General features: G+C 44.5%; 2 protein-coding genes across 2 annotated transcripts; one reads left to right on the top strand and one right to left on the bottom strand.

The window, feature by feature from the left end:
- Positions 1-216: 216 nt before the first annotated feature.
- Positions 217-17516, top strand: UQCRC2 (ubiquinol-cytochrome c reductase core protein 2). Its single transcript, XM_084818507.1, has 14 exons — positions 217-308; positions 3066-3158; positions 3254-3403; positions 6170-6234; positions 7776-7832; positions 9172-9296; positions 10473-10570; positions 11673-11730; positions 11842-11937; positions 13737-13936; positions 14942-15022; positions 15321-15397; positions 16433-16586; positions 17278-17516. Exons 1-14 carry the CDS (start codon positions 273-275, stop codon positions 17359-17361), a joined length of 1374 nt encoding a protein of 457 aa, XP_084674633.1. The 5' UTR covers positions 217-272; the 3' UTR covers positions 17362-17516.
- Positions 16207-26527, bottom strand: PDZD9 (PDZ domain containing 9). Its single transcript, XM_084818508.1, has 5 exons — positions 25930-26527; positions 22812-22988; positions 21889-22081; positions 18788-19617; positions 16207-17013 (listed from the first exon to the last, which is right to left on the bottom strand). Exons 2-4 carry the CDS (start codon positions 22969-22971, stop codon positions 19107-19109), a joined length of 864 nt encoding a protein of 287 aa, XP_084674634.1. The 5' UTR covers positions 22972-22988; positions 25930-26527; the 3' UTR covers positions 16207-17013; positions 18788-19106.
- Positions 26528-27034: the final 507 nt, after the last annotated feature.

Raw genomic sequence — 27034 nt, 5'->3', positions numbered from 1 at the left:
ACTAAAGAACTACAAGCCCCACGATCCAGTCCGGGACGCTCTAGCCACGGCCTGCCCCGGGGTCGTGTTCCCCTGCCTCTATGGTCGCTGTATATTCGGCGCGTAGAGGTAAGAAAAAAGAAAGAAAGACTTTCTCTATGGCTCGGCGTCGCGGATAGAGCGGCCGCGCGGTGTATGCTGGGAAAGGCCGAGCCTGCCGCCGCCTCCTCCGCCGCCGCCGCCATCTTGGTCGCCTTCCCGGGGAGCTCGGGCGCCTGGGGCCGTCGGAGGCGATGAAGCCCGTCCCGCTCGTGGCGCGGCGCCTCTCGGTGAGTGCGGCCGGCCGGGGGGCGCGGGAGGCGCGGGAGGCGAGGTGCGGGAGCCGCCTGGGCAGGGGACGGCGAGCCGGAGGAAACGCGGCCGCCCGGCCCCGGCTACGGAAGCGACCTTGACTTGGGCCTTGGTGCGGGGCGAGAAGGGAGGTGGAGCCGGCGCTGCTTCTCTCCCCGGGCGCTGATGCTTCTCCTCAGCCGCCGTGCGGGCGAGGAAGGCGGCGGGGCGGCGGGGGCCGGCGCAGCCGCTTCGATGGGGCGGCGGGAGGCTGAAGGTCACCCGACATCCGGAGGTCGGCCTGTCTCTTGAGGCCCCGCACTGCCTGAAAGGGTCGAGCTGCCCCACTGCGGACGGTGGGGAGCTGCGTGCATGACGAAACGCTCTTCCCTCTGGGGGGAGAAAGAGAGGGCTCGCTCTGTGTAAGAAAATGACACGTCAGGGAGAAAGCTTGCGCTAGAACCCTGGCGTGCCACTTTTCTGTGTGCAGGGATTTTGCTTTTGTTGAGCCCGCTCCGGGAGAGAGCGCAGGACAGGAGGGCCTGGCGTGCTATGGCCCATGGGGTCACGAAGAGTCGGACACGACTGAACAGCAATCCTGTGCATATTTGGACAGGAAAAAGCCCCGCAACTCCCAGCTGGCCCCGGCCAGCCATGCTGCATAGGGCATGCTGGGAGCTGTAGGACTGTTTTTCTCAGTCTAAACATGCGTAGGATTGTGTCTTTAATCTGGATGCTAGATCTTCTGTGGAAGAGTGTAAGGGAAGGGATTGTGCAACACTGGTCAAGCACGTGTTGTTTTTTGCACACAGAAGGTCGTTGTCTTAATTCCTGGCATCTCCAGTTAAAAGGGATTGGGACTGGGTGATGCGAAAGACCGTTGCTGGAGAGCCACTGCTTCTCAGATTAGACAATACCAGGCTAGATAGATAAATAGCTGGAGCTGGTGGAAGGCAGTTTCCTGTGTTCCTAAATCATTGCATATCTGAGTCCCCAGCCGTAGTGTGGTGTGATGTGATGCAGCCCAGGTGGAAGCTGACCACCACAAGTGAGAATTAGGCTGAAGGCATCCTTCACTTTTCCAGTGCTGCCTGATCTTCTGTACAGTCTAGTGCCTGTGCCAGCCTCTTGTGTTTGGGAACAGATGTGTTTTGTATACCAGGTAACAAACACAGGTCACATCAGCTACTGAATTTCAGGTGGTGTTATTTTAAGTAGAAGTGGCAATGCAAAGGAGGACCTCTGCTGAAGGAAGTAATGAGACGAGCTTTAAAACAGCAATGGGTAACTTGTTGCCCTCCAGATGTTTTGGCCTACAACTCCGATCAGCCCTAGCCAGCATAGCCAATGGTGAGGTATGATGGGAGTTGTAGGCCAAAACATCTGGAGGGCCACAAGTTGGCCACCCTGTCTTTAAAGCCTTCACCTGCTAAGCAGGACTGTTTGCTGATTTTTATTTACTGGTAGGTTTCTGCCCAGCATGTAGCTGGTAAAAGCTGTGGAGTATCTGTTCATAACGTTCTTGCAAATAAGTCCACAGAAGTGGATTAATTCTGTCACATTGGAAACAGACTACTTGCCTATGCAAGATGCACCTGACTGGGTGATCTTGGGCCAGCTGTTCTCTTTCAGCATATCCTACTTTGCAGGGTTGCTGTGGGGATGCAATATTGTGAGGATGCAGTATAGTAGGGGAGATCTATGTACACTGCCTTGAGGAAACTGCTGTGCAACCAATTTTGCGAGGAGTATTGAAATGGGGTACCTTGGAACTGTGTATGGCTGGCTGGAACGTGAACCAGAACCCTCCATACTGTAACATTTTGTTGCAGATCCCAGTTGTGATTCTTCTATTCTCTAGTGTTCTCCAGGATTTGATTGCTTCATTGCAGAACATTGGAGTATTTCTCCATTGTTACTCTGTGCAGTTCAGCCAGTACTGGGTAGGCAGGTCTGTAAGACTGAAGCAGCTGGTGACCAACCATTCATTCAGTTGCTCTCCCTGTTGCAGTACAGGGAATGATCACAGAACTTCTTCCCTATGCTGAGTGACTGCATTAATAGGGCTGCAAGCAGACTTGCAGAACTTGAGCAGTGAACTTCCTTGGAAAGTGCAGCCGCCACCACGTTTTGTGTAGACATACATCTTCTCTTCAGAATTAATTCTGGAAGAAATCAGTTCTTCCTGTTTGCTGCAAAGCTGGCCGCACAGAACAAGGATTGGCTGGCCTTTGTGACATTGCAAGGCCTCTTTAAATTATTTATAAAAACATATACTGCCTTTCTGCCCTGAAAAGGGCCGCAGGGCAGTTTAGAAGAACTAAAAACTAATTGCAATTAAATTGGAGAGCACTAAAACAAGCCATGGTAAAACAAATCAACATTTCCCCATTTACTGCTGAATGTGTCTGTCAGATGGGTTGCCATGGTGGGGGGAAGCTATGCTCAATTCATGGGAGAAAAAAGAGCAGCAAGCCCTGATTCTTGAGGTAGCCTGTGTTGTACAGCTTACCACTCAGAATTTTTGGAATTGTAACAGATAAACGAAAGGATTTCATACATCAGAAAGTGCTATAGAAACTCCTCATGTTTGTGGTTATAGGTAAGCTTTAAACAGGGAATGAAACAAAAGTGATTTGTAGACAGAAACCGTTCTGACTAAATGGATAGCATGTTAATAAGATGCACTGTGATAACGAAAATGAAATCAAATTTGTCTGGATCTGGGTCGCAATTGTTTGTGTTCTCTTGTTTAGAGGAGGTTTTATTCTCTCAAAACTGCACCTAAAGCCGAAGCCTTCGCAGCAGCAGAGCGAGGAAAAGTACAGCTGCACCCCCAGGATCTCGAGGTCAGTTTGAAGTTAAATTGCAAAGCATCTTCCACATTTCTGTTAAGAGGAACAGTGATTTTTACATGGACCGATGTCTCCTCTCCTTAATGCAGATCACAAAACTACCAAATGGCTTAGCGATTGTCTCTCTGGAAAATTATTCTCCAGTTTCAAGGATTGGAGTCTTCGTTAAAGCAGGCAGCAGGTATGAGACCACCGCCAATTTGGGAACCTCTCACCTGCTCCGTCTTGCATCCAACCTGGTGCGTTTTCCTCTTTGACTTAATTCTTTGCATTTAGGCTAAGAAATCAAAGGTTATTTCAGGCTGGTATCCTAAATGTGAAGTTGGAGGCTGGGGAATCAGTTCGGGAATGGGAGGGAAATCCAGCTGGAATTCTGAAAACCAAATGTTCATGCTATTGGCCAGGTTCACACATAGCACTAAATCATGGCGTGGTTTGTTGAAATCTGTCTTGTCATGTCTGGACCCATGTCTGCAAACAAACAGTTGTTTGTTAACAAGCTACAAATCACAAATAGAAGCCGTGGTTTGTTGTTGAAGTCTGAACTAGGGATGGGGGAGAATTTCTCCCCGAAACTTCGGGGGGCCGAGTGCCAACGCATTCGGTCCTCCGAAGGTTGTTCGGGGAGAAATTCTCTGCCTCCCCCTGCGGGCCCCCCCCCCCCGGGATGGGACTTACCTTTCACGAATGTTGCTCCCGGTGGTGGGTCCCGGCGGCGGTTCGGCAGGTCTTTGTCAGGGGAGGGGGCGGCAGCCGGTCTTTCAACTGGCTGCCGCCGCTGCCATTACAAGAAAAGTAATAAAAACAAACAAACGCCCCTGTGATAGGCTACGTAACGATTAACGTAGCCTATCACGGCTAGATCTGCAAAGTCAGCCGTGATAGGCTACGTTAATCGTCACGTAGCCTATCACGGGTGACTTTAAAAAAAAAAAGCACGTACGCTAATGGCGGCCCCCATAGGGAGCCGCCATTCGCGTTCCTTATTTGGTCCCTGTAGTCTACGTAAAGATTTACGTAGACTACGGCGAAAATAAGGGCAACGCTGCCTCCCCCCCCCGGCCTGAACTTCGGGGGGAGAAGCGAAGCGCCTCCCCCCCACCGCGAAGCAAGCTGCGAGACCAGGTAAGTGACTTTTGTACATCCCTAGTCTGAACCCAGACTTACAAAGTCTAGCTTGTTTAAACCATGGGTTATTGTGATGTCTGAACCCAGAACTGTAGCTTATCCATGACTTGTTTGCGCTGCCATCTGTCCTGAAACAGAGGCACCCAGCAAGGGCAGTCAGAAAACGAAGGCTGGCAAAATGGGTGGGAGAGACGCAAACCAGAAACAGGGAAAATAGGGAAAACGAGCAGTTTGTCTGCAAAACGATTCTTGGCTAAAGCAACAACAGCTGCATGATGCAGCTGACTGGGTGATCTTGGGCCAGCTCAAGCTGGCTTGGGCCAGCTAAAGTTTAGCATTATGTGCAACCCCCCCCCCCCCCATGTTTCTGGTTGTCAATTTTGTGGGGAAAAAAGCTTCACAGAAGCTCAAGTAAAACATTTCGTAAATCCATTGTTAAGAAAGCCTACAATGAAAAAGTTATCAACTTCCTGCATGATATCTGAAATCAGCCGCCTGAGGCAGCCTTCTCAGTCTGCCTAATGGTAGGGCCGGCCAGCCAGGATCAAAAACTGTGGCCCAAAGTGTGTGAACATACAATGGTTCATGCTGATTATGGTTTGGGCAAGATATCTGAAATGACAAACCAGATTGAATGTCATCTCTTGGCTGTAGAGGTTGCTGCACCACAAAGAGATGGGGATGTGTGGGGTGTATTTATGACTTATGAAACTGAATGCTCAGAGGATGGGAAAAGAAAGCAGACAACCAACTTTAAATGTTAGTTTGCCAGTTGTATTTTTGAAAGTTCAAATTGTGGGTTGGTGTGATGTTGGAATTGAACCAGAGTCATGGCAATGCTGGATTGGGAGATAGGGGAGTCTGGGATGGGCTTGAAGTTGCCAGAATGGGAGACACCTTACTACAGCTGCTCATCTGCCTCTGTAGACCCTGGCTCCCTGCCCCACCTACTTTCTGCCTGTTCTGTTCCTCAATAATCTCTGCCATTACAGTTTTGATGCTTTTTCCTACCAGTTCAAGCACCGTCTCAGATAAGCTGCTACAGCGAGTTCTATTGTTGCTTAACAACGTGTGAAAATAAATCAAATTGTTTATCCTGATTAGGCTAGAGGGATTGCCCTCTGAAGCTGACTGCCACTGTTCTAAGATAAATTAAGTGATGATTTCCAAGTAGGCTCATGTCTGTATCCTTCAGTTCATATCCACTCACGGATATAGCTGGCTGTAAAGTTTAGGTGTATTTTCAAATAAAATGCTTATATTGTGATATTCTAAGGACCAAACTACATGTGATGCAGGAGATCTGTGATTTGATCTCCTAAAGTCTTTGTGTGTGTTTTCTTAAATGCAATGGGGGGCTCAATTTGGTTTGGGACTGTAGTCCTGTGTGTGTGTTTGTGTGTGTATGTGTATGAATTCTTTCTCCCTGCACTAATTCCCAAATGTAAATTGCCCATGGCTAATAGTAGCTTCGGGGCAGGTGGGTGGTGGGAAAAAAGTACAAGAACTCATGTTGTACCTGTATGTGTTCCACTGTGTGGCTAATAGAAGCTTTGATGGAACAGTTTGCACCAGGATTTAGTTGAATCCCTCCTACCCTGAGTGGCCCAGATCCAAATGCTTTTAGGAATAGAAGGACATTGGGAGATCTGATCAGAGATCACCTCCCTCATGTGGGGTTTGGCCCCAAGTGCCATACGAGCACAAAGCTGTGCTATTATGTGAACACTGGGGGACCCTTTATGCCAGGGGTGGGGAGTACGTAGCCTTTCAGAGGTGCATCTGCTCACAATGTACACTGGCCAAGTTAAAAAGAATTATGGGCTAGCCACAACGGACGTGCTTGTCTTTAAGGTATAACTTTGTTTTTTCTACAGACGACAAAAGGAGCCTCTGCCTTCCGGATCACACGTGGTGTTGAAGCTGTTGGGGGCAGCCTGAGGTTTGTAATCACTTAAAGTTTACCTGTCTTTAGAAGAATTCTGTGGAAACGGCATTCCCATGTGTTGATTTTGTCTGACTTGTTGCTCCAGGGCAGCTATCCCCAACCTGGTGCCTTCCAGATACGTTGGACTGTAACTTATCAACCCCAACCAGTGTGAGCTATTGGACGTGCTGGCTGGTTATGGTGGGGAGTTGTGATCCAGTACATCTGGACAGGGCCACGGTGGGGAATGCTTGTCTATGGGTATCATTCTTGCTTAGGTTGCAAAAGGTCTTGGGTTCACATCCTAGGCAAGCCCTGCAGGGTTGGTGGATGGGAGAGGCTGGCTCAGCCTTTAGAATTGTTTTGAGCAGGGGGTGCAGCTCACTGATAGAGGGCATGAGGTCCCATGTTCAATCCCCAGCATCTCCAAATAGACCCCTGCCTGAAACCCTGGAAAGCCGCTGACAGTCAGTGTCTACAATATGGGGCTAGCTTCCATCTCCCTTGCTGCCCCCAGAGCTAGATTGTTTCATGCCCATCTATGTATGGGATGCCCCTGACCTCTCATCACCTTCTTTCCCTTTAATTCACCATCCATATTTGTGGGGTCAGGGAGATCCCGCATACATGTGGGCACAAAACAGCCTGGCTCAAATGTTCACATGGGCGGGGGCGGGCAGTGCGCAACACTCGCTCTTGTTACTACATTGACTTTCTTTTCAATACATGTAGCATCTTCCCAAGCCAGGTTTGTGAATTGGTTCAAGACTATAATTGATTTTGAGGGTTCTTTTAGCTAAAGAAAAATGCCTGTTACCCATTTGTTTGTACTGTCATATTATGCTAAACACTTGCACCTCAGACCTAACCCCCTCCCTTAATTGAAAGCAAGTTCCATTAATTTAATATCTGGAAGCACATTCCAAGTATGTGTGGTAAGAAGTGCACATTTAAGGAGGAATCTTAATTTTTAAATATATGCGGTAGAGCAGCCTTCCCCAACCTGGTGCCCTCTGGGTAGGTTGAACTACAACTCCCATCATCCATTGGTAGTGCTGGTTGAGGATCATGGGTTTGCTGTCCAACACATCTGGACAGCACCAGGCTGGGGAAGGCTGCAGTAGAGTATGTTAATAATTCCTTTCAAAATCCCATTTTATCTGCTGTGTAGATTTATGTTTGCATGTCCTTATTCAATATAGTTCAGTTGCAAGCTCCCTGAGAGCATGGACTTGTATGTCCTGCCTATGTAAAGTGCCACGTACATTAATTCTGCTGTGAAATAAAGAGCAAAGGACCAGAATTAGTGACCAATGCTTAACTGTTAGTAGCTTTATATCAGGTAGAAAAATACAGTGTTACTAATTATTAGAGGGGGGCTCATTTAATATGTACATGTGCTAAATTTTCATATAGGAGATACTGTGTTTAAAGGTAGAAAGGCGTTAATGACATCATTATGCACTCGCTGTCGAAATCCTATTGTGGAGTTGATAAACTCCAATAAGCTTATATGACCTTCTGAAAAATGTACCCTTTCTTTTGTTCTTCCTTAGTGTGACTTCTACCAGAGAGAACATGGTTTATTCTGTTGAATGCCTACGTGATTATATGTAAGCTTCTAGATGTGTAGCAAATCAGTTTTCAGCACATTCTGTAAACAGTCCAGCTGATAAACCTGCAGCATGCCCTTGCACAAGTTCTATGGTTCTTCCTGCCCTTGAAATATATAGGTTCCGTTTGCACATAACAGTGGCAAATCTTGGGTTAATTAAAGCATACAGGGATTGCGCTGAATTGGCACCCTCTTCTCTTGCTGATTGTCCCATCAAAAGGCCTAATTCCACAGTTCTCAAAGTGAGATGTCTCCCTAAATCCGATGTATCAGAGTGGATAAGAGAATGAGCTACACATTAAGAAGCGCCTGGTTTGAATCCTTTTCCCGTGAACCTTTAGGCAAGCCTTTTTTTTACAGTCTCATTCCCATGGGGGTGATGCTGATCTTCTTTACAGGCTTGTTTTAAGGATTACAATGAGATCATGGCCCTGTTTAGAATTCTGTTCTGTAGGCAGAAACTGACTTGCACAAATGATCGTCTGCCCTACTTGGATGTCATGGCCATGTTTGCTCAGGCCCAAACAAGGGAGTGAATTGGAGCACACAGCGGGGGAGGTGGGGAAGAGAGCATGCCAGCGCAAAGCTCACTCACAATGACCAAGCCATAGTTTGGCTGGGATGTCTGACCTGGGCCCAGTGGAAATGAAGTGCTTTGAATGCTGGAGAAACACTATATAAATACTGAGTATTATTAAAGATGCACAGGCACTAAAAGCAGATGGAAAAGAGGGGAAAGGGTGAAACTTGGAGAAAAAATAATACAAAGATAAAGCTAGATGGACGATAGAAGCCATTGTTACTTGAAATGGTTAGGATTTTTCAATCTAGAGATGAAAACCTTGTTTCCAATAAGCCTCACATAGAAATGGCTATGAGAACGGATTCACACACTGCAATCAGCCTGAGATGATACTGGCCAGTGACCTCTGTGACTGAGTCTATCTGCATGAATGGCTTTGTGCAGAAGTTTTTTCCTGGTGGTCATGTGAGGATCTTCAGGGAGGAAAATGCATGTGTGAATTCTGCCCTTGTTTATTGCCTACCCCCACCCCACCCCGTTCCCCTCTGTCAATGTTTATATTGTCAACTGCTTGGGGCAGAGAACTTGTTTCCTTTTCTGAAAACTGTAAAGTGCCATGTATATTGATGTTAGATCATAGATAAGTTCTGTTCTCGGAAGGAATTTTGTCAAACTGTGAAGTACTTAGCTGTTAAACCACTTGCCTTTTAATATTATGTTTGAACATTGAACATTTTGGTCCTTGTCTTGTTTTGCACTTTGGGGAACCTTAGTTTCGAGTCTTATTTTTTTTCCCTTTGCTTAATTTATTCAGTGATACTGTACTGGAGTATTTAATAAACGTGACTACTGCTCCAGAATTCAGGCGCTGGGAAGTAGCTGACGCCAATCCCCATTTAAGGGTTGACAAGACGATTGCCTTTCAAAACCCTCAAGTTGGTAAGTGTTCCTAAACTGCAAGTCTACTAGAAGTATTTCTTTAAAATGGGGGTGGGGAACCTTTTTTCTGTCAAATGGGGCCAGAGCCAAAAGCGTAGAGGGGCCTTTTCTTTCTCTCATCCCCTTTTGTCTCTCCCCTTCCTCCCTGCCCAGTAGCCTGCTGGGGGCGGGACAGAATGTTCTTGACACGGGCCTGAACTAATTTCTTGCAGAGGGCTTTTGAAATTAGACCAAGAGCCACAAGTTGCCCACTCCACTTGAAAAAGAAATGTACAAATGGGATTGAAAAGTTTAGGGGTGAGAGAGAGAGAGAGAGAGGCCTGCGCCCTCAAAGAAATTGTTGTTAATTAATTATGCTTGATGTTGTATTGCCAGCTAGGGATGTGTGAGAATTTTGTTCCTGTTCGCAAACCAAGTGAACATGTCCTGTTTGCAGCCCGAAATTTCCTGAGCTTGCACCCGCATTTGAAAGTATGCACTTCTAAAAATGCGCCTTCCAAAAATGTGCATCCCCCCCACTGCATTTTCACACTTTAGCCTATGAGGGGAAAATGTGCATTTGGGTTGCGTGCTTGGAAAAGTGCACATTTTTCATGTTTGGAAATGCGCACTTTTCCTGTTTGGGGGAAAAAGACGCATTCGGGAGCGAGAATGAGGCAAGATGAGCATCAAGGAAGAAAACAGAGAAACTCAACAAACTTGAACGTCGCTCTGTTGCCAACACTTGCTGTGATGAGGGGGCTTTGGACATGTGTTCGTTGAACAGCATTTCCCTGTGCCAAGTGGTGTTTCAGTAGCAGTTGTTTAAAATAAATGTGGAGGTCTCCTTTTCAAAGAAATAACATTTTGTGGCTTTCTTTAAAATCCCACTGGGCCCGCAGGAGGGCTTAAACGTTCCTAAAAAATAGCTCCTTGATTCCCAGCCAGCATTTATGGACTAGCAAACGATTCTGCATATTTGCTTAGATAGAGCTAAGTGACTGTTTCTGCTCTTTTTTTAGTGGATCTGATGTGCGTGGTCCATGTGAGCAGGAGCTTCACCTCAGTGTAGTGGAAAAAGTCCACATGGGCAATGAGAATTATGTTTCTGCAGAACACAGCTTGTGTACAAATTCCTTTGATTCGCTTTTATTGTTAAAAAAAAATCTAAACATTCTTCCATTGTTTTATGTTTAGGTCTTCTAGAAAACTTGCACGCAGCAGCTTATCGGAATGCCCTCGCCAATTCCTTATTCTGTCCAGACTACAGGATTGGGAAGATTACATCAGAGCAGGTAAGAGCCTGAACAGCAGTTTTTATAGCGGTAATACACTTACTTTTTCCCTGAGGGGCAGCGGCAGGGAGATACTAAAAGAAACCATTTGCTATTTTTTTTAATATTAGTCAGCTTTCTATGTTCCTTGGTTTGCATTTGCCTGGCAAATAACAATTGAAAACCAAGGTTTGATCCTGGGTTTTGATCTTAGTTTGTGCAAAATATGGTTTGCCCCCTTGGATATAACTTTGTTGCAAATCAGGGAGGAACTAAATGAAGCATATGAGCACAGGCCTTGCTCCATGAGTAGCAAACCATGGTTTTGCGTTATGTGTGAACTGACCCACTGTTTCTCCCCGTGTGATGTGCTGTACATTTGTTTCAGGACTTAGGCAACAGTCTAGGGTTTCAGCAGCTGAGTGCAGTGTTAGTCTTTGATGGAATAAAAAGCTTGGAAACCTGAATTGTGGCAACATCTCTTTACAGCCACTATGCTAAAAATAACACCACTTCGATTTAACTTGAAAGTAGTCATTTGTAAGAACGAAGCCATCTTTTATGGGTGGTAGTGTGGAGGGTTTTTTCTTCCTGGATATATTGGGTTCATCTGGATATTTTTACTACATATCCAACATAATGGATTCAACCACCAGAAATCAACTTCTAGAACATGGAAGGAACTGACAAGGAACGCTCCTGATTCTGGGTTTGATAACTGCACATTCCTGTTAGTTTGCATCTTTAGCAATGAAGTACTTCACACAGCACATGGCTAATTTATGGCCACAAGATGTAGTAATGCCTACTAGCTTAGCTGGCTTTAAGAAGGGATTAGACAAATTTGTGGAGGTCCACCAACAGCTATTGGCCATGATAGATAGATGGAACCTCCATGCTCAGAGACCATGCACCACTGACTACCAGTTTCTGGGGGCAACAGCTGTGGAGGGGTGCTGCCTTCCTGTCCTGCTTGTGGGTTTCTCCAAGGCCTGTGGCTGGCCACTGTAGAAGCCGGATGGTGGACTAGATGAACCTTCAGTCTGATCCAGCAAGGCTTTTGTATTCATATTCTGGTTATGCGGCAGAAATCTTAAATTGTACGTTCCTCTTTTCATCACAGCTGCACCATTTTGTACAGAGCAACTTCACAAGTGCCCGGATGGCTCTGGTGGGGCTAGGTACGTAAAGTGACATTTCGGTCTTATGGCCATGCTGTATTCTTTTGAAGACAGATGCCTCTTTGCCATAAGCTCGGGGCTCTTCCTCCTGAGTCGAACGCTGTCTTGCAGGTGTCAGCCACTCTGACCTGAAGCAGATTGGAGAGCAGTTTCTAAACATCCGCAGCGGGGCTGGCACAGCTGGTGAGAAGGCCAAGTACCGTGGAGGTTAGTATGATCTTTTGACTTCTTTCTCGATGGTACTGTGTAGCAATGTCATTGAATTAGACTGACAGATGCATCAGTCCTACCCTCTGATCTCTTGCAGTGGGACCATTGTTTGGCCTGCAAACTTGCTGTAGCCAAGTCCCAGCCACTGTACTGTTGCCTTATTCCATATGCAGGGGCTGCTTTTCACAGAAGGAAATTCCAGCACACATTAAGTGGCCTGAGCTCTACTATTCCTTGTTGCTGATAGGCATATTATTGTTTGTTACATTTTTATCCCACCTTTCCTCCAAGGAGTTCAGGGTGGTGTAAATGCTTCACAGCAACATAGAAAGATTCCTTATATACTAGCTGGGCTCGCAGAACACGACATGCCAGAGTATGGGTTATTAATGAACCTTGGGGTTGTTGTTCATTCATGGGTTGTTGTGTGAACCCAGCCACGCTAACAAACCACGGTTTGTTAACCATGACTGACCCATGAAGAGAACCCATGGTTTGTTGTTGGGCTGTGAACTGTGGGTTGTTCATGGTTAACAAACCATGATGTTTTAGTGCAGCTGGGTTCAGGCAGCAAGATAACCCATGATTCAACATCAGCCCATGATTCAGCAGCAACCAATGATTCAACCCATACTTTGGCTTTTCATGTTTTGTGAATGCAGTAACCATGTCAGACTATTTGTCAGTTTGGGCCATTATTGTCTACTGTGACTGGCAAGGGCTCTTCAGGGTCTCAGGGAGGGGAAAGTCTGTCCCTTCGGTATGTGATCCCTCTAAGTGGAGATGCTGGGGATTGAACTGGGACCTTCTGTGTGCATAGAAGGGTGAGCTATGGTCCCTTTCCCATTTTATTTTTACAATAATCCTGTGAGATAGGTTAGGCTGAATGTGTGTGACTGGCTGATCATTGAATTTCATGTCTGAGCAAGGATTTGAACCCAGGCTGTCCCAGTCTTAAGCCCAACCCTTTGCTACTACACCATATGGGCTTGTGAACCCTGATCTGCTGCCCCATTCAGCAAGGCAAGTGCCACATTCTAAGTATTTCAGGAAGCAGAGTAGCACAACTTTTCTTGGCCACTATGAAAATCCTCTTTATTTATTATTTCTTTATATCTATACTGCCTTTCTAGACCAATCAAGGCGATTTACAGAAGGTCCAAAACATCAAAACCATAACCAGATTAAAAACATAGTAAAACAGAAAACACAGCATTAATGACCATAACAATTTTATAAGCCAAGTTAAAAAGATGTGTCTTCACACCCTTCCTGTATTTATTATAAATAAAATGTATTTATTTAAATAAATAAGCCCCAGCATACTTTATGGCAGGGATGTTAGCTGCTAGCTGAGGCTTTTATTGGTGTCTTCCAGAAATGGTATGATCATGACACAATACACTAGTTTTTTTCAAACAGTGTTCCAGGGAACTCTGGAGTTCCTTGGAAGCTTGTTGAGAGTTCATGAATGATAAGTTCCAGGATCCTGGCCCAACTTCCCTGAAAGACATTGCCGTTCATCTTGAGAGCTGCAGAGGAGTGCTTGATGAGTATGCACTTCCAGTTCACATGGGGTGCTGGTGAGGCAAGTGCCCCACATGATCGGAGTATGCACCATGAAATGTTTCTCAGAATCCTTTGCAACACATACAGGTTCCATGGCAGGTGCCCAGGAACTCCGCCGGAGACAATTTGATGTAGAAAGTTTGAAAAACACACTAACCTATTATTATAAGGATTGTGGATGTTCTGTACAGTGGCTAGTTTATGATGCTTTTTCGCCTCTTGCTAAGGTGAAATCCGAGACCAGAATGGCCAGAGCCTTGTCCATGCTGCTGTAGTAGCAGAAGGAGCTGCCGCAGGGAGTGCAGAAGCAAACGCATTTCGTGTCCTTCAGCATGTTCTTGGGGCAGGACCTCTTGTTAAGAGAGGAAGCAGCGTTACCAGTAAGCTCATCCAGGGTGTTGCGAAGGCAACTCCCCTACCTTTTGACGTAAGTACATAGGCTTGCTTTCGTTATTTTTCCAAGGGCATAAAAAGCAGACAGAAACTGTGTTCCATTTATATCCTCACAAAGGACTGTGTATGACATGTACTCTTTAACAGGCATGTGGCAGAATGCGCTGGGAACTTCTCGTGCACTGACTTGTGCAAGACCTCATGTGGTAGACATTCCCAGCGGATTGTGCCATTGGTTTCTACTAGGGATGAAATGATGAATTGATTTGCTTAATCAGAGGCACTTTCTATTCTTTCAGTAGATTTTTTTAAAAATTGTTTTTAGTACAAGCGGTTACAATAGGCGCAGTTTGCAAGTGCCTCTTCAGAAGAGGCATCCCCCCCTTCTGGGGATGAGGATCCCCATCCTCATGCCAGAGGGAATGCCTCTTCTGAGATTATGCCTGCTACAAGACAGCTGTGCATCATCTAAAAACATGTTTTTTAAGTTCAGAATTATTATACGCAGACAGTGCTGGCTCCAGGTTTTTGAGGACCCTTGGGCAGGATTGTCACCATCTGCTGTTGCTCCTCATCCTCTCTCTCATCATTGCTACCCCTTGCTTGCTTGACAGGCAGAGGGCCAGTGAGCAAGCAGACAGCGGCATCTATTGCTCCTCCTTCTCACCACATCTGTTATCTGAGCCAGAGCTAGGTGCAAGTGAAAATCCAGGTTGCAATGGTGAAGAGGAGGAGCAACTCCAGGGGGACCTTCTCAGGGGGGGCCCTGCTGGAGTGTAGGCTCTTGGCAGATGCCTGACCATACCTACCCTTGATGCTGGCCCTATGTGCATATTTATGTATACTTAATCTGTTAGCAACTAGATCACATAGGATTAATCAACTAAGACTTTACTAAGTACGTAGCTGACCCTAGTTCCTAAGCAACCATTTGAAACTTGGCCTGTTTAAACTCAGAAGTTTTAAGTACCAAAGATATTTTAGGATGAGGAAAAAAGCTTGTTGCAATATGCTAACTGAAAATATGCTTCTTCTGCAGGCAGCAGCACTTAATGCAAATTACAGCGATTCTGGCCTTTTTGGCATTTCTACGATATCCCAGGCTTCAGTTGCTGCGGAGGTAAGGTATTGATTAGTGTTGGTGTACTCAAATTAAGCTAACTAAAAATGTATTCAATCTGCAAGTTTTGGTAAGAATTCATATTTTCCCCTATAGCTTAATAAAGAAATTAGTTAAACCTGTTCAGTTGTTCGATTCCCTTACAAGGAACCCTGTGCATTGTAATTCTGTGATATGGATAACGAGTCTCTAACAAAAATCTTAGGAATCTTTGCTGGTTAAATAAATAAATACTGTTTGGGAGGGTAATTCTAACTGCAACCAGAAGTAAATTATTTTTTTATATTTTTGAATGAAGGTAATCAAAGTTGCTTTGAGCCAAGTGAAGGCAGTTTCCCAGGGTGGAGTTACTGATGCAGAAGTCACCAGAGCCAAGTAAGTTACCCTCCCAGAACTATTTTTCTGATAGGATCATGTTATGGCCTGTTTACAGTTCAAAAATTCCAAGTATATTATAGTTGCCCCTTTTTTTCTGGTGAACACTGATATTCAGGAATGGTGATATGTAATACAATCAGTTGTATTTTTTAAAGTTTTGTTAAGCTAAAGAAAACTCAATTTCCTCTATATGTGAAACCTGCTATTCATCTATGACAAATTAGATGGTATTGGGGCATTCATAAAGAAAAAACAATGGAACACTCAAAATGTATCTCAAATCTGTTTACTCTTAGGCTTTAGAAATCCAACACTGTTAAATTTTTCATGATTTCACGAAGTACATGATTGTGACATTTTCTTTTGGGCCTATTTTACTGAAGCTTGTTTTCACTCCCAATATACACATGAAGCTGGATCTTCTCAGGTGACCTCAGCCAGATTGCCTTCCTTGGAGAATGTCTTGTGGCTTTCCCACAACATTATAGATAGCTGTTTTAAAGGAACAAGCATCTTGTGATTGTTTATTTACAAACAAAAGCATGTCAGAAGCTCATTGACAGTAATAGTAAATGTACTCCATATCATCCTGTCCATACAGATTATATAGATTCTCCACCAGGTGCTTTGAAAAGAGAAGAAACAGCGGAAGCTAAGAGATTTCTGCTTGCCTTGGCTGCTTGCCACACAAGTTCTGCCTTGAAGCCAAAGTCCTTGTGGTTCAGAAACACAATGGCCAGGTGTAGAATTCTGCCACACTCTTATTGAGGCCTCTGGGCCTGCCAGAAGCTTTTTACACACTGTGGCAGGGATGCTTATGTGTAGTGTCTCAGATGGCAAGCATCTTTCCATAACCTGCAATCCTGATGTCTTAAAATCAGTGAGGGTTTTGCCATTTCTTTAGGGAATGCCAAATGTGGGAGCTACAGCAGGTCTTAATCTTTTAAATACACCTTAGAAATATTCATCATGTTTATGGATTCTTGAGCGGGCTGCTATACTCACCTTCTCTTTTCCTAATACTTTTGACAGAAACCAACTGAAGGCAGCTTTCTTGATGTCTGTCGAGTCTTCAGAAGGCTTACTTGATGAAATTGGCACCCAGGCACTGACATCTGGGGCATACACGTCACCAAGTGCTGTGGTTGAAAAGGTTGATTCTGTGGCCACTGCTGACGTCGTGAATGTAAGTCATATGCTGTAGATTGTGTTATAACACTGTTGGCAACTGTATTAAATAGAATTATGTCTCTGCATTTAGAAAACAGGAAGGGGGAAACAGTTCTATGGTACTAACAAAATAGATGACCTGCTTCTTGAGTTAGCTAGCAGTCATCCTAATCATAATTTTGAGGCTTGGTCCTGAGTATTTTCAGAGCTGAGATAACGACTACCAGGGACAGAGCTTTTTCTGTGGTGGCACCCAGATTCTGGCATGCCTTCCTCAGCTATATCTATCAAGCGTTTACACTGTTAATTCAAGTAAAACATTTCTATTTGCCCACGTTTTTGCTAGCACTTGACTGGCAATTATTCCTTTGGGTTTGGGTGTTTGCTGTCCTCGGCTGCTGGATTTCCTTCTTGTTTTTATCCTTGTTAGCCACAATGGAGGCCTAGATTTGGTAGAAAAGTGGGGGATAATAATATTTTAAATGATCATCATTATTAATTTTCTGCACAAAGATTGTCTTTCTCTAATTATCAGACATAATTAGATAATTATTTAATTATCTAATTAAAATACTCCACTTCTTTGATAGCTCAAAAATAGGTATATTTCTGAAATACATTCATTCTGCTTTGCTAATTCCAAAGCATGTTGGTAGCTTAATAGCTAAAGTTTCCCTTATCTGCAACCTTTCTGCTTTATTTTTCAGGCTGCAAAGAAGTTTGTTAGTGGGAAGAAGTCGATGGCAGCTAGCGGCGACTTGGCAAATGTCCCTTTTGTTGATGAGTTGTAAGGGGTAAAATATGGGAGCAAAGGCTCACAGTGAACTCTAAGGCAGTTGCACTGACTGCTATTTTCATCCTGTATTTATATGTTCCTGATGTTCTGAATCTGTAGGTTACATGTCGATTTACCTAAGCAAAATAAAGCGCAGAGCTCATAATCTTACAGGATTCCCAGTATCTTTGCGTCTTCTGTACACTTCGTGCCCTTACAGCATTTTCATTGCTCCCTAATGCAGATAGTCACATATGGAATTAAGTAGCTGGAGCAGAACCCTGAGATTTTATGCTTGTGTAGTGAGCCACTGCACTCCTGTGAAGAGAAGATCTGGGCTTAGATCTAGGAGACCCAGGCTAAAGCCACATCCAAGCCATGGGTTCACTGGGTGGCTTTGGGAGAGGCGCAGACTCACAGAGTTTTCATAGTGGATGACTGGAAGATGAGTACTGATGTCTCCCATCCTGACCTTTAAACCTTTTCTACTCCCTTATAGGCTCTTATGCCTAATGATGTAATTGTATTATTGCTGACAGCCGCCTTGAGTCTTCTGCCATACAATCTTGCCTGCTAAGATCATTTTGGAGGCCCTAATCCAAATGCCCCCACCATTGGAGAAGCTAGGTAGATGGTTGGGGAGAAGGCCTTCTCTGCAGTGGCAACCCTGATTGTGGAACACTCATCCCAGAAATACTTGTTTAGGACCCTCTCTTTTAGCCTTTAGATGGCAATTTAAAACTGTTTTTATGAATTACGTTACCCTCTGCTCCTGTTAAGTGTTTTGTGTTTAGGTGTGATTTTATGGGGTTTGATTATAGATAAACATCCTTGTAGGATTTGTTAGGATGGAAATGTGAGGTATATAAATGTATTAATTAATTATAGGGCATACTATTGTGTGTAATTAATCAGTCCTGTCCACTTAGCTGTCTTAACAGCGTAACAGGGCTAGCTGAAGTTATATGTAATCATGCATACCAGGTGGAGGTGGGAATTATTAATATTCTAAATTGCACTCTTAATGCCAGTGCCAAATTTGTGCAACTCTACAAAATGTAAAAAGCCACTTTGGGAGGTTTTTTATTCTGAAAGAGGGGATATAAATAAAAGAAAAAATAAAGCAGTCTTGGAGAAATTTGGCACCATTGGGAAAACCTTGGCCATCGTACTACTCAGGATGTACCCTCACAACTCTGAGAGCTTAAACAATTCATATTCCTTGAAATCTGGCTATACAAAAGAGCCCAGGGAACAGAGTAATGAGCTGCAGGGGTCCCACTCTTGGCATACAAAGTATTAGTTTCCAAAGGTGGGGTTTGTGTTTAGATGTTTAAAACAGAAATTCCTTTTCCCTGCTGATGGCTAGTCTGATAAGTGCAAGGGTTAGAATAATTTTCTAGTCCAGGATAATTCATTTTGAAATTAAATTGATCACTTACCTCTAAAAGTGGAAGACTACCGAGTGCTGCTCTTGCAGTTACACCTTGTAGCTTGATTACTAGACTTCCAGAAGCATGATGTCTGTAAGGAAACCGATTGTAGTCTCTCTTTCTTTCTTCCCCACTTCCAAGATGATCTCCTCCCCCCCTCCCTCAGAGAAAGCATCTCTTGTTTAAAAAAAAAACAGCTTTTCAGATTACCAAACAAATGAAAACAGGTTTTCAGTTGAAGGATGGGGAATGAGTGACAATCCAGCTAACTGGATCCAACTTGAGAAGCACGGTTTCTGGAGGTGCAAACCTGGATCCATTTGCCTACCTATTCAAATTCATAAGCAACATTTTCAAGCCAAAACGCGTCCGACACAGAAGAGGAAGTAGATGACGTTGATGACTTGGCACGATGTTTTGGCATAGTCCAATAAGGCGAAGCAGATGTTAAATATGACATGGAAATGTCAATTTCACTTTCGACTTCAAAATCTTTATGAATCATGATGTCACAGCCAATGTCTGAACCCACAGTAAACGTGTAGGTTTTCCTTTCAAAGATGTGCCAGTCTTTAGAGATCCATTTTGGTTGGTTGGAAGACTCGAAAGAAAGTGACCGTACAGCTTTAACATTATGAAACATGCCTGAGGGTACAGTTCTGTTACTAAGAGCAGCACCAGTGACTCCAGTTGAAGTACAGACACCGTCGTCATCAAAGCTAACAGTGTGACCCCCACCAATAGCATTGTCCTCAGCAGCATCAGGACAATTCTCGCCACCAATATCATCAGAGCCTTCGCTACTTGTCCAGGCGTCTTCGCTTGCACAACTTGATATGCTGAAATGTACAAAAAAGGTTTTAGAAAATAATGTGACAAAACTTAAATCAGCATGCTGCTTACAGGGAGCTCAGGGGTAGAGTTTGCATGCAGGAGGGTTCACGTCCAATCCCTGCCATCTCCAGGCAAAAGGATCAGGTAGCAAGTGATAGGAAACACCTGAGACCTAGTTAGAGCCACTGAGAGACAATAGTGGTCTAGATTGGCTGAGTTGGTTAAAGGCAGCTTCCTATGCTCCTAAATTCAACCACCTTTCTGGCCAAAAGGTGCTCAGTATGGTTCACAGTAGTCACAGTACAGTGAACCTTGAACTGTAATCAAATCCTAAGAACATAAAAGTCCAATAGCCTATGAGATTGCAACCTACACACACCCTGTGGCCTGGTTCGCATGCAGTGGTAAACTGGAGTTGCAGTGAATGAGCCAGTGTGCTAGTTTATATGCAGTTCATTCGCTCCCGCTTGGCTCCTGCCAGCAGGAGCGATTGTTTACCGTGAAAGCTGTACCCAGAACTCTAGATTGTGTCTCCCCCAGCAAGCCAGAATTCTGGGTCTGAATGTCATACTAAACCCAGAGACAGAGTGTCACTGGGTTGTTTAGCTGCTCCTGCTGGCAGGAGAAGTCAAGGAGGAGTGATCAAGACATGTGAACCAGCACCCTGGCTGGCTCATGGTAACCCAGGATTTAAAAACCTGGATTACTGTTGCATGGGATCCAGGCTATAAAAGCCCTAGTGAATGAGTCTTGTCAGAATTGGAACGATGTAGCAATATCTGTGTCTTTCCCCATCCCCCAAACCACCACTAGATTTTAATGATGTTTCTGTGCTGCTGAAGTAGTTTTGTTGCCTGCTTTTATCTGATCGTTTTGTTCTGGTGGTTTTGATGCTGTTGTTGAATAAGAAAATGGGAAAGGCAAGGAGGGCTCTCGCTGCACCGTTGCAATTTTGGCGGAGAAGAGCTCAGTGACAGAGGACAGGCTGCAGATTGGGTTGGGGAAATTCCCTGTCTGAAACCTTTGATAGCCACTGTGAGGCAGCGTAGGCAATACTGAGCTAGATGGAGCAAGGATCTGACAGCTTCCTCATGTCCCTAGGAGATGCTTGTTTAGTGGTATGGCTGAAAAGATCAAGTCCAATCAACACATTCTACTACCACCCAGCACCAAAACAGTAAAAATGCGATAGAACACCTTGTACTCTTTTCTCTCCTTCCCCCACCCCTCTCTGGTTTCCATTCTTTGTTTCCTCCATGCCTTATGCAACCTAACATTACAAGTTCTTTGGAGATGGAAAAAAAGACATCTGTTCTGTATAGCTATTTAGTCCACACTAAATCACTAGGATGGGGCAGCCTATTAAATATGAATTAATTCCACATATTGCTTGGGGAAAGCTTGTGCTAGACTGTTGCAGGGTTTGCACGTGATGCTTTGATGAATTTCAACACAAAACTTGCAGTGGCAGCCTCTTTAAAAGTTAGTTTAAACTCAGCAGGGGTGGTTGCAAAGAGAAGGGCTCCCATATGGATGACAGTTATCAAACCTAACTGTAGCTAATTCCTCCAAGAGCCCCCACAACCACTGTTCCCTCTTCCTTATTCAGACAGCTGGATTTGCACCGATGCCCCTACAAGTGCCAGGATTATGAGGTGAGCAAGCAGTCTCTGTTGCAACCTGCTTTCATTCTCTTCTGTTCAGTAAACAGAATATCTGGCCCATGTTCTTCTGACTGCTACACTTACAAAGCATTACTGATTCTTGTGCATGGGCTTGTTTTTGCTAATTATGCAGTTCAACCTTCACAATTCAGTGAAAGAACAGTGTTTTGAACATAGGCAGACATCTTATTCCAAGTCTGACTTGGTCCATCAAACTCTGCACTGCCTACACCAACTTTCCCCAACTTGATGCCCTCCAGATGTTTGGACTTCAACCCCCATCAGCCCCAGACAGCATGACCAATGGTCAGAAATGCTGGGAGCTGTAATGCAAAAGATCTGGAAGGCACCAGACTGGGGAAGGCTGGTCTATGCTGACTAGCAGTCAGTGGCTAGCTCAGGGGTTCAGATGGTGTCTTTCCTAGCCCTTCCAGGATTGAACCCTTGGGCCTTTGGCATGCAAAACATGTGCCCTACCCACTGAGCTACAGACCCTTCCTAAATTTCCCCTTTCAAGAAATCAGCATAGTCAAATAGTTTCACCATTCATCCCCCCACAATGCTGCCTTGATGTACTTTTCAGGACCTTTCCCCCGAATTCCAGACTCTTACTCTGTTATCTCAGGTCCTTTTATTTCAGGAACGTTGTTAAAGGCGACTTCCCATCGGACTGGTAATTTCATAAAATCCCTGTAAACCTGGATTTGCAGAACTGTCCCTATGGGAGTCGTGTGCAAAAGTTGCCGTAGTTCTCGCAGTGTCCATCCTAAGACATTAGCATGTCCAATTTTAAGCAGGATATCACCTGGAAGGAGAAGCAAAGAGAGTTCTTCGTTTACCTGTGTACTATCTGTTTTGGCTCTGAAGATGACATGGAAAGCTAACGATGCTTTATCAGTTAGTTCCCAGTAGGGCAGCTGCGTTTGTCAGTTGCAGCAAAAACAATAGTCTTGTGGCACCTTGAAGTCTTAACAAATTTCTTACGGCATAACCTTCTGTGGACATAGTCCACTTCACCAGATGTCTTAACCTCAAGTTGGCAAATTTATATGCACATGCTGGGGCAGGGGGAATTGTAAACTGAAGTCAGAGGGAATTGAAATGTAGAAAGGACAAGCAGTGATAAGTATCTTAACAGTGGCCATTCACGAAACATTGGATAACACAGACATCATTGCATTGGTGAGCTATGTCAGGTATTTATCTTTGTCAATTGTGCATATTTATAAACATGCACATCAATATAAACTTAAATGTGTGTAGTACAAATTTGAAAACTAAAGAAAGGGGGGGAGTTTCTGGGGCGATGCATGGGAGAAACAAGGATCAGAGGCAGACATGTGTCACCCATAACCTCTAGTTAGCTCCTTTAGGAAATTGCCAGGTGGAAGAGAAAGGTATTTATTCATTTCCAGAAAAGTTTAGATTTGACAAGCCTTGGGAAGGAGTTCCATAGAAGAGATACTACAACCGTAAAAGCTCATGTCGTTCCCAGCACACACATGAGCTTTGCATCAGATGTGTTTTGTCCTTACCTGTTCGGAGCTTTCCATCTCTCACTGCTGCACTTTTCTCCACCAGACCTGATATCTGGATATAAGGTCCATTCTGGATGAGTATTAAGCCTAACCCATCCTCTTCCATTTGGATATTTGTCTTCACTGTTGTGCTCAGAGTATGATCGGATTCCGCCATATCTGAATAGTCATAATCTAAAGAAGAGAGGTCTTAATTTCAATGGTAAAAATCAATTTCATGCTAGCTCCCATGCCCATCAATCTCCAATTTGGCAATATGATCTCCAGAGACTACACTGGGAAAAAGCTGCATGTCTTTTTTTTCACTGAATTGAATTTTTATCCTGCCCTTCCTCCAAGGAGCACTGGTTTCCGAAGTTAGCCAGCTCCCTTCAAGTGGAGTAGAGGATGCTGTCCCAGTATGGAAGGAAGATTCAACTGCCAGTCCAGTTGGCTTTTGTACATGGAATGGGTAGGGGCACCATCTTGTCCTTTGCCTCAGGCAGCAATATGACTTGGGTCACAATGGGTGGGGGAACAACTGGAAAGTGGGTTTGAAGTATTACTGAAGGGCTAAATCCTGAAAGCAGGGAGCCATTGTACAGTTCCCAGCCAAGGCATGGGTGGCTTGAATGCATTCTAGCAGAAGAAGCAAAGGGCTATAGCTGCCTGGCAGAGCACCTGCTTTTCATGCAGAAGGTTCCTGGTTCAATCCACAGCTTCTCCGGGGGGGGGGGGGGGCTGAGAAAGACCCCTGTCTGAAACCCTGGAGAGACCAGCTTCAGTCAGTGGTAAACAACTCTGAACTAAAGCAGTGGTCTAAATATAAGGCAGTTTCCTATGTTCTTCATGGATTCATGGCAAAGACCTTTTTATTCTCCCAGGCCTTTTAAAAGCATTTTAACTGCTGCTTGCTTTATTTTTAATATGTCTAATGCTGTATTTTAACATCATTTTCTCGGTGTTTTTAGCTGCTCAGTTATTTCTCTTTTAAATGCTGAATTATTGTTGCTGCTTTTAAAAACTGTTTATGTGTCCTATTATGTGGTTTTATCATTGGTTTTATTTTAACTTTTATTATGTATGTTACCCTGAAAGTTTTGGCTATAGGGCGGCTCATAAATAGAATAAATGAAATATTACATTTAATCCCTCTAAAGCCACAACAAATAAAGCCACTTTATTTTATTTGTACCCCACCTTTCTACCAAACAGTGGTGGCTCGATGTTACTGGTATTATACAGGTATGTCAAAAACAGAATTGGCCGAGCTCTCTACCATAGGTAAATGTAATATGTGAGGCATCTCTTTAAAAATAAAACATCCTCAAGTTTCTAGTCCTTAATGCTGTTAAACTTGTACTTGTGTAAGTAATGCTTGGTGAAATCTTAGGAGTGGAATATGTTCTGATTGGAAGGCAAGGGATCCCATAACGCTTTGTAAAATAAATTATTCCATATGAGAAGATATATTCAAATTTGCCTAACTGGCATGGAAGAAAGAGCAGAAAGAGCATGGAAGAAAGAGAAAAGGGAGACCAGTGCAGGACGAGAGAACATCTGGCTCTGCTCCATTTAGACTCCCCTTACTCCAGGAGATGAGAGGTGAAGCAGGGCCATTTCACCAGCCCTGCTGAAAATCTATTTCCTTTTTACTTTTCCTTCCTCAGCCCCTTTTCCTTGTGTGTCATGCCCTTTTAGATGTAACCCTGTAGGTAGGGGCTATCTTATTTTACTGATTAATTGCAACCTGTTCAGGGACCCAGGGTGGGGGCTTAGGAGGAGGATAAAAATACATTAAATAAATTAGTCGAGTTGCAGAATCCAACTTTTTGGCTCAGGATTTTAAATTTAACTACAGAGTATAGATAGCCTATTATTAAGAGCTAATAGGCAGTCCACGACAAAAACAACTACACAACAGAGTGGACCTTCGATACTGACGTCATTTAAGACCATAAGAACCCTGCGATATCATTCAAGAGGTCAATCTAGACCAGCATTCTGTTTCCCACAGTGACCAACTAAGATGCCTCTGGATAACCCACAAGCAGGCAACAGCCGTCCCCCACCGTTGCCCCTCTCTTGAATTTGTCTAATCCCCTTTTAAAGCTGTCTGAGCCAGTGGCCTTCACCACATCTTTTGACAGTGAATTCAGGGGTCCCAAAATGTTTTGGGTGGGTGGACACATTTGGAATGTTGAGCGTCATGTGTGCTCTCACAGAATGACTACTGTGGCGGGCATGGCTGGTCACAAAACACTCATTTCCCAGCAGTCAAACTGGTGAGACCAAAAGAAAAGTAACTTGCCAAGAACCTAAGTGCAAGGGAGAGGTGAGGCCTGAGCTCCAAAACACAAGCCACTCTTTTCAGCCCAAATAAAGATGATGCTGGAGGGCAGCGCTGCTTTGCAACATGCCAGCCCCCTAGTTAGAAAAAAGTTTTAAATTTAAAAGTCTTAAGAATTAACATAAAAACCACGTCAGCTAGAGAGCCTGGCAAGCAGCAAGAGAGGTGTCCGTGGCCACCACAATGAAGACCCCAGCCAAACATTAATTCCATCCTCAGTCTCAAACCCCCTCTACTCAGCACTGGTTAGGCCTCATCTGGAGTACTGTGTCCAGTTCTGGGCACCACACTTTAAGAAGGATGCAGAGAAACTGGAGAGGGTTCAGAGGAGGGCAACGAAGATGATCAGGGGACTGGAAACAAAGCCCTATGAGAAGATAATGAGAGAAATGGGCAAGTTTAGCCTTGAGAAGAGAAGATTGAGGGGAGAGATGACAGCTCTCTTCAAGTACTTGAAAGGTTGTCACAGAGAGGAAGGCCAGGATCTCTTCTTGATCATGCCAGAGTGCAGGACATGGAATAATGGGCTCAAGCTACAGGAAGCCAGATTCCGGCTGAACATCAGGAAAAACTTCCTGACTGTTAGAGCAATACAACAATGGAACCAATTCCCTGGGGAGGTGGTGGGCTCTCCCACACTGGAGGCATTCAAGATGAAGCTGGACAGCCATCTGTCAGGGATGCTTTGACTTAGATTCCTGCATTGAGCAGGGGGTTGGACTCGATGGTCTTATAGACTCCTTCCAACCCTACTATTCTATGATTCCATAATCTACAGCCACTCACCTGAATCCCAGTAATTTTCATAATCATCAGAGGCTGTGAGCAGGCTTTCATCTTCATCTTCTGTAGAGAAAGAGAATGTGGATGTGCTACAAAGCTCATTTTGCCTACTAGTTCTCCCTTGCCAGTAAGGTCTGGAGAACACAGTCCCTCAAACTGTACCTGTTGGTTCATAGTTATATACAAAATCCCAGCCAATTGCTTTTCAGAAGGTTAAAAAAAAAATATCTCAATCTAGAGCTACTTACACTAGCTGGAATGGCTTAGAGGTTGGGCCCAGTGGGATTTTTGACTTTTTTCTGTTTGAATTGCAGGCTCCTATGACAAACTGCTTTAGAAAATCTCCTCATTTTGAAAAGCTATTTGCCATGAAGCACTGAAAGCTACTGTTTGAGAAAAGCAAACCCCAAAAGACCGTGTGGGCATGCCAAATTAGTTGCATGTTTCTTTGGATCCCAAGGAACCCATCTGTCAGTCCGACTGGTGCTTTTAGTAATGCTAAAGAGAAGACAAGGAGAAGTGTTGGCCTGCAAAGCCATAATTTATCAAGCCATACGTATGGGACAATGATGTCAACAGGATCCTCCGACACCTCTGTAACACCAGAGAATCACTTGAAACATAGACTTGTAAGCAGGGCCAGCCCTTCCATTAGGCAGAGTGAGGCAGTCAGCTCAGGTGGCAGAAACTGGGAGGTGGTAGTGAGGTGCTGGAGGACAGAGCTGTGGGCCATGTGGTCTTTCCTGTGCCCTCTAAGGTAGCCTGCTGCCTGCAGGTATAGTGGTGGATGTTGTCCCATTGCCAGTGTTGAAGAAAGTTTCAGCTGCCAGTCCAATGGGCTTTCATACTTGGAATGGGAGGGAGCACCATCTTGTTCTTTCCCTTAGGTAGCAAAATGTCTTGGACTGACCCTGCTTGTACGGACAATCTCAACAGCTCCCATCAAAGAACCCGTGGCATTGATAGAGAAAGAAGGGAAAAGGAGTAAGAGGTATAAAGGGAATTTAAACTAGTTGGTGTCAGTTACCTGATGACAGACTTCTGAAAGATAGTTTTTTAATGGACGATCTTCTGACAGATGACCTCCTAACCGATGATCTCCTTCTGG

The sequence above is a fragment of the Heloderma suspectum genome, chromosome 12, assembly GCF_057233095.1.
Source record: "Heloderma suspectum isolate Gila_16-S chromosome 12, 16-S_ref, whole genome shotgun sequence".
Taxonomy (NCBI): Eukaryota; Metazoa; Chordata; class Lepidosauria; order Squamata; family Helodermatidae; genus Heloderma; species Heloderma suspectum.
Note: the sequence above shows the minus strand (reverse complement) of the source record. Positions and strands in the feature narration are given on the sequence as shown.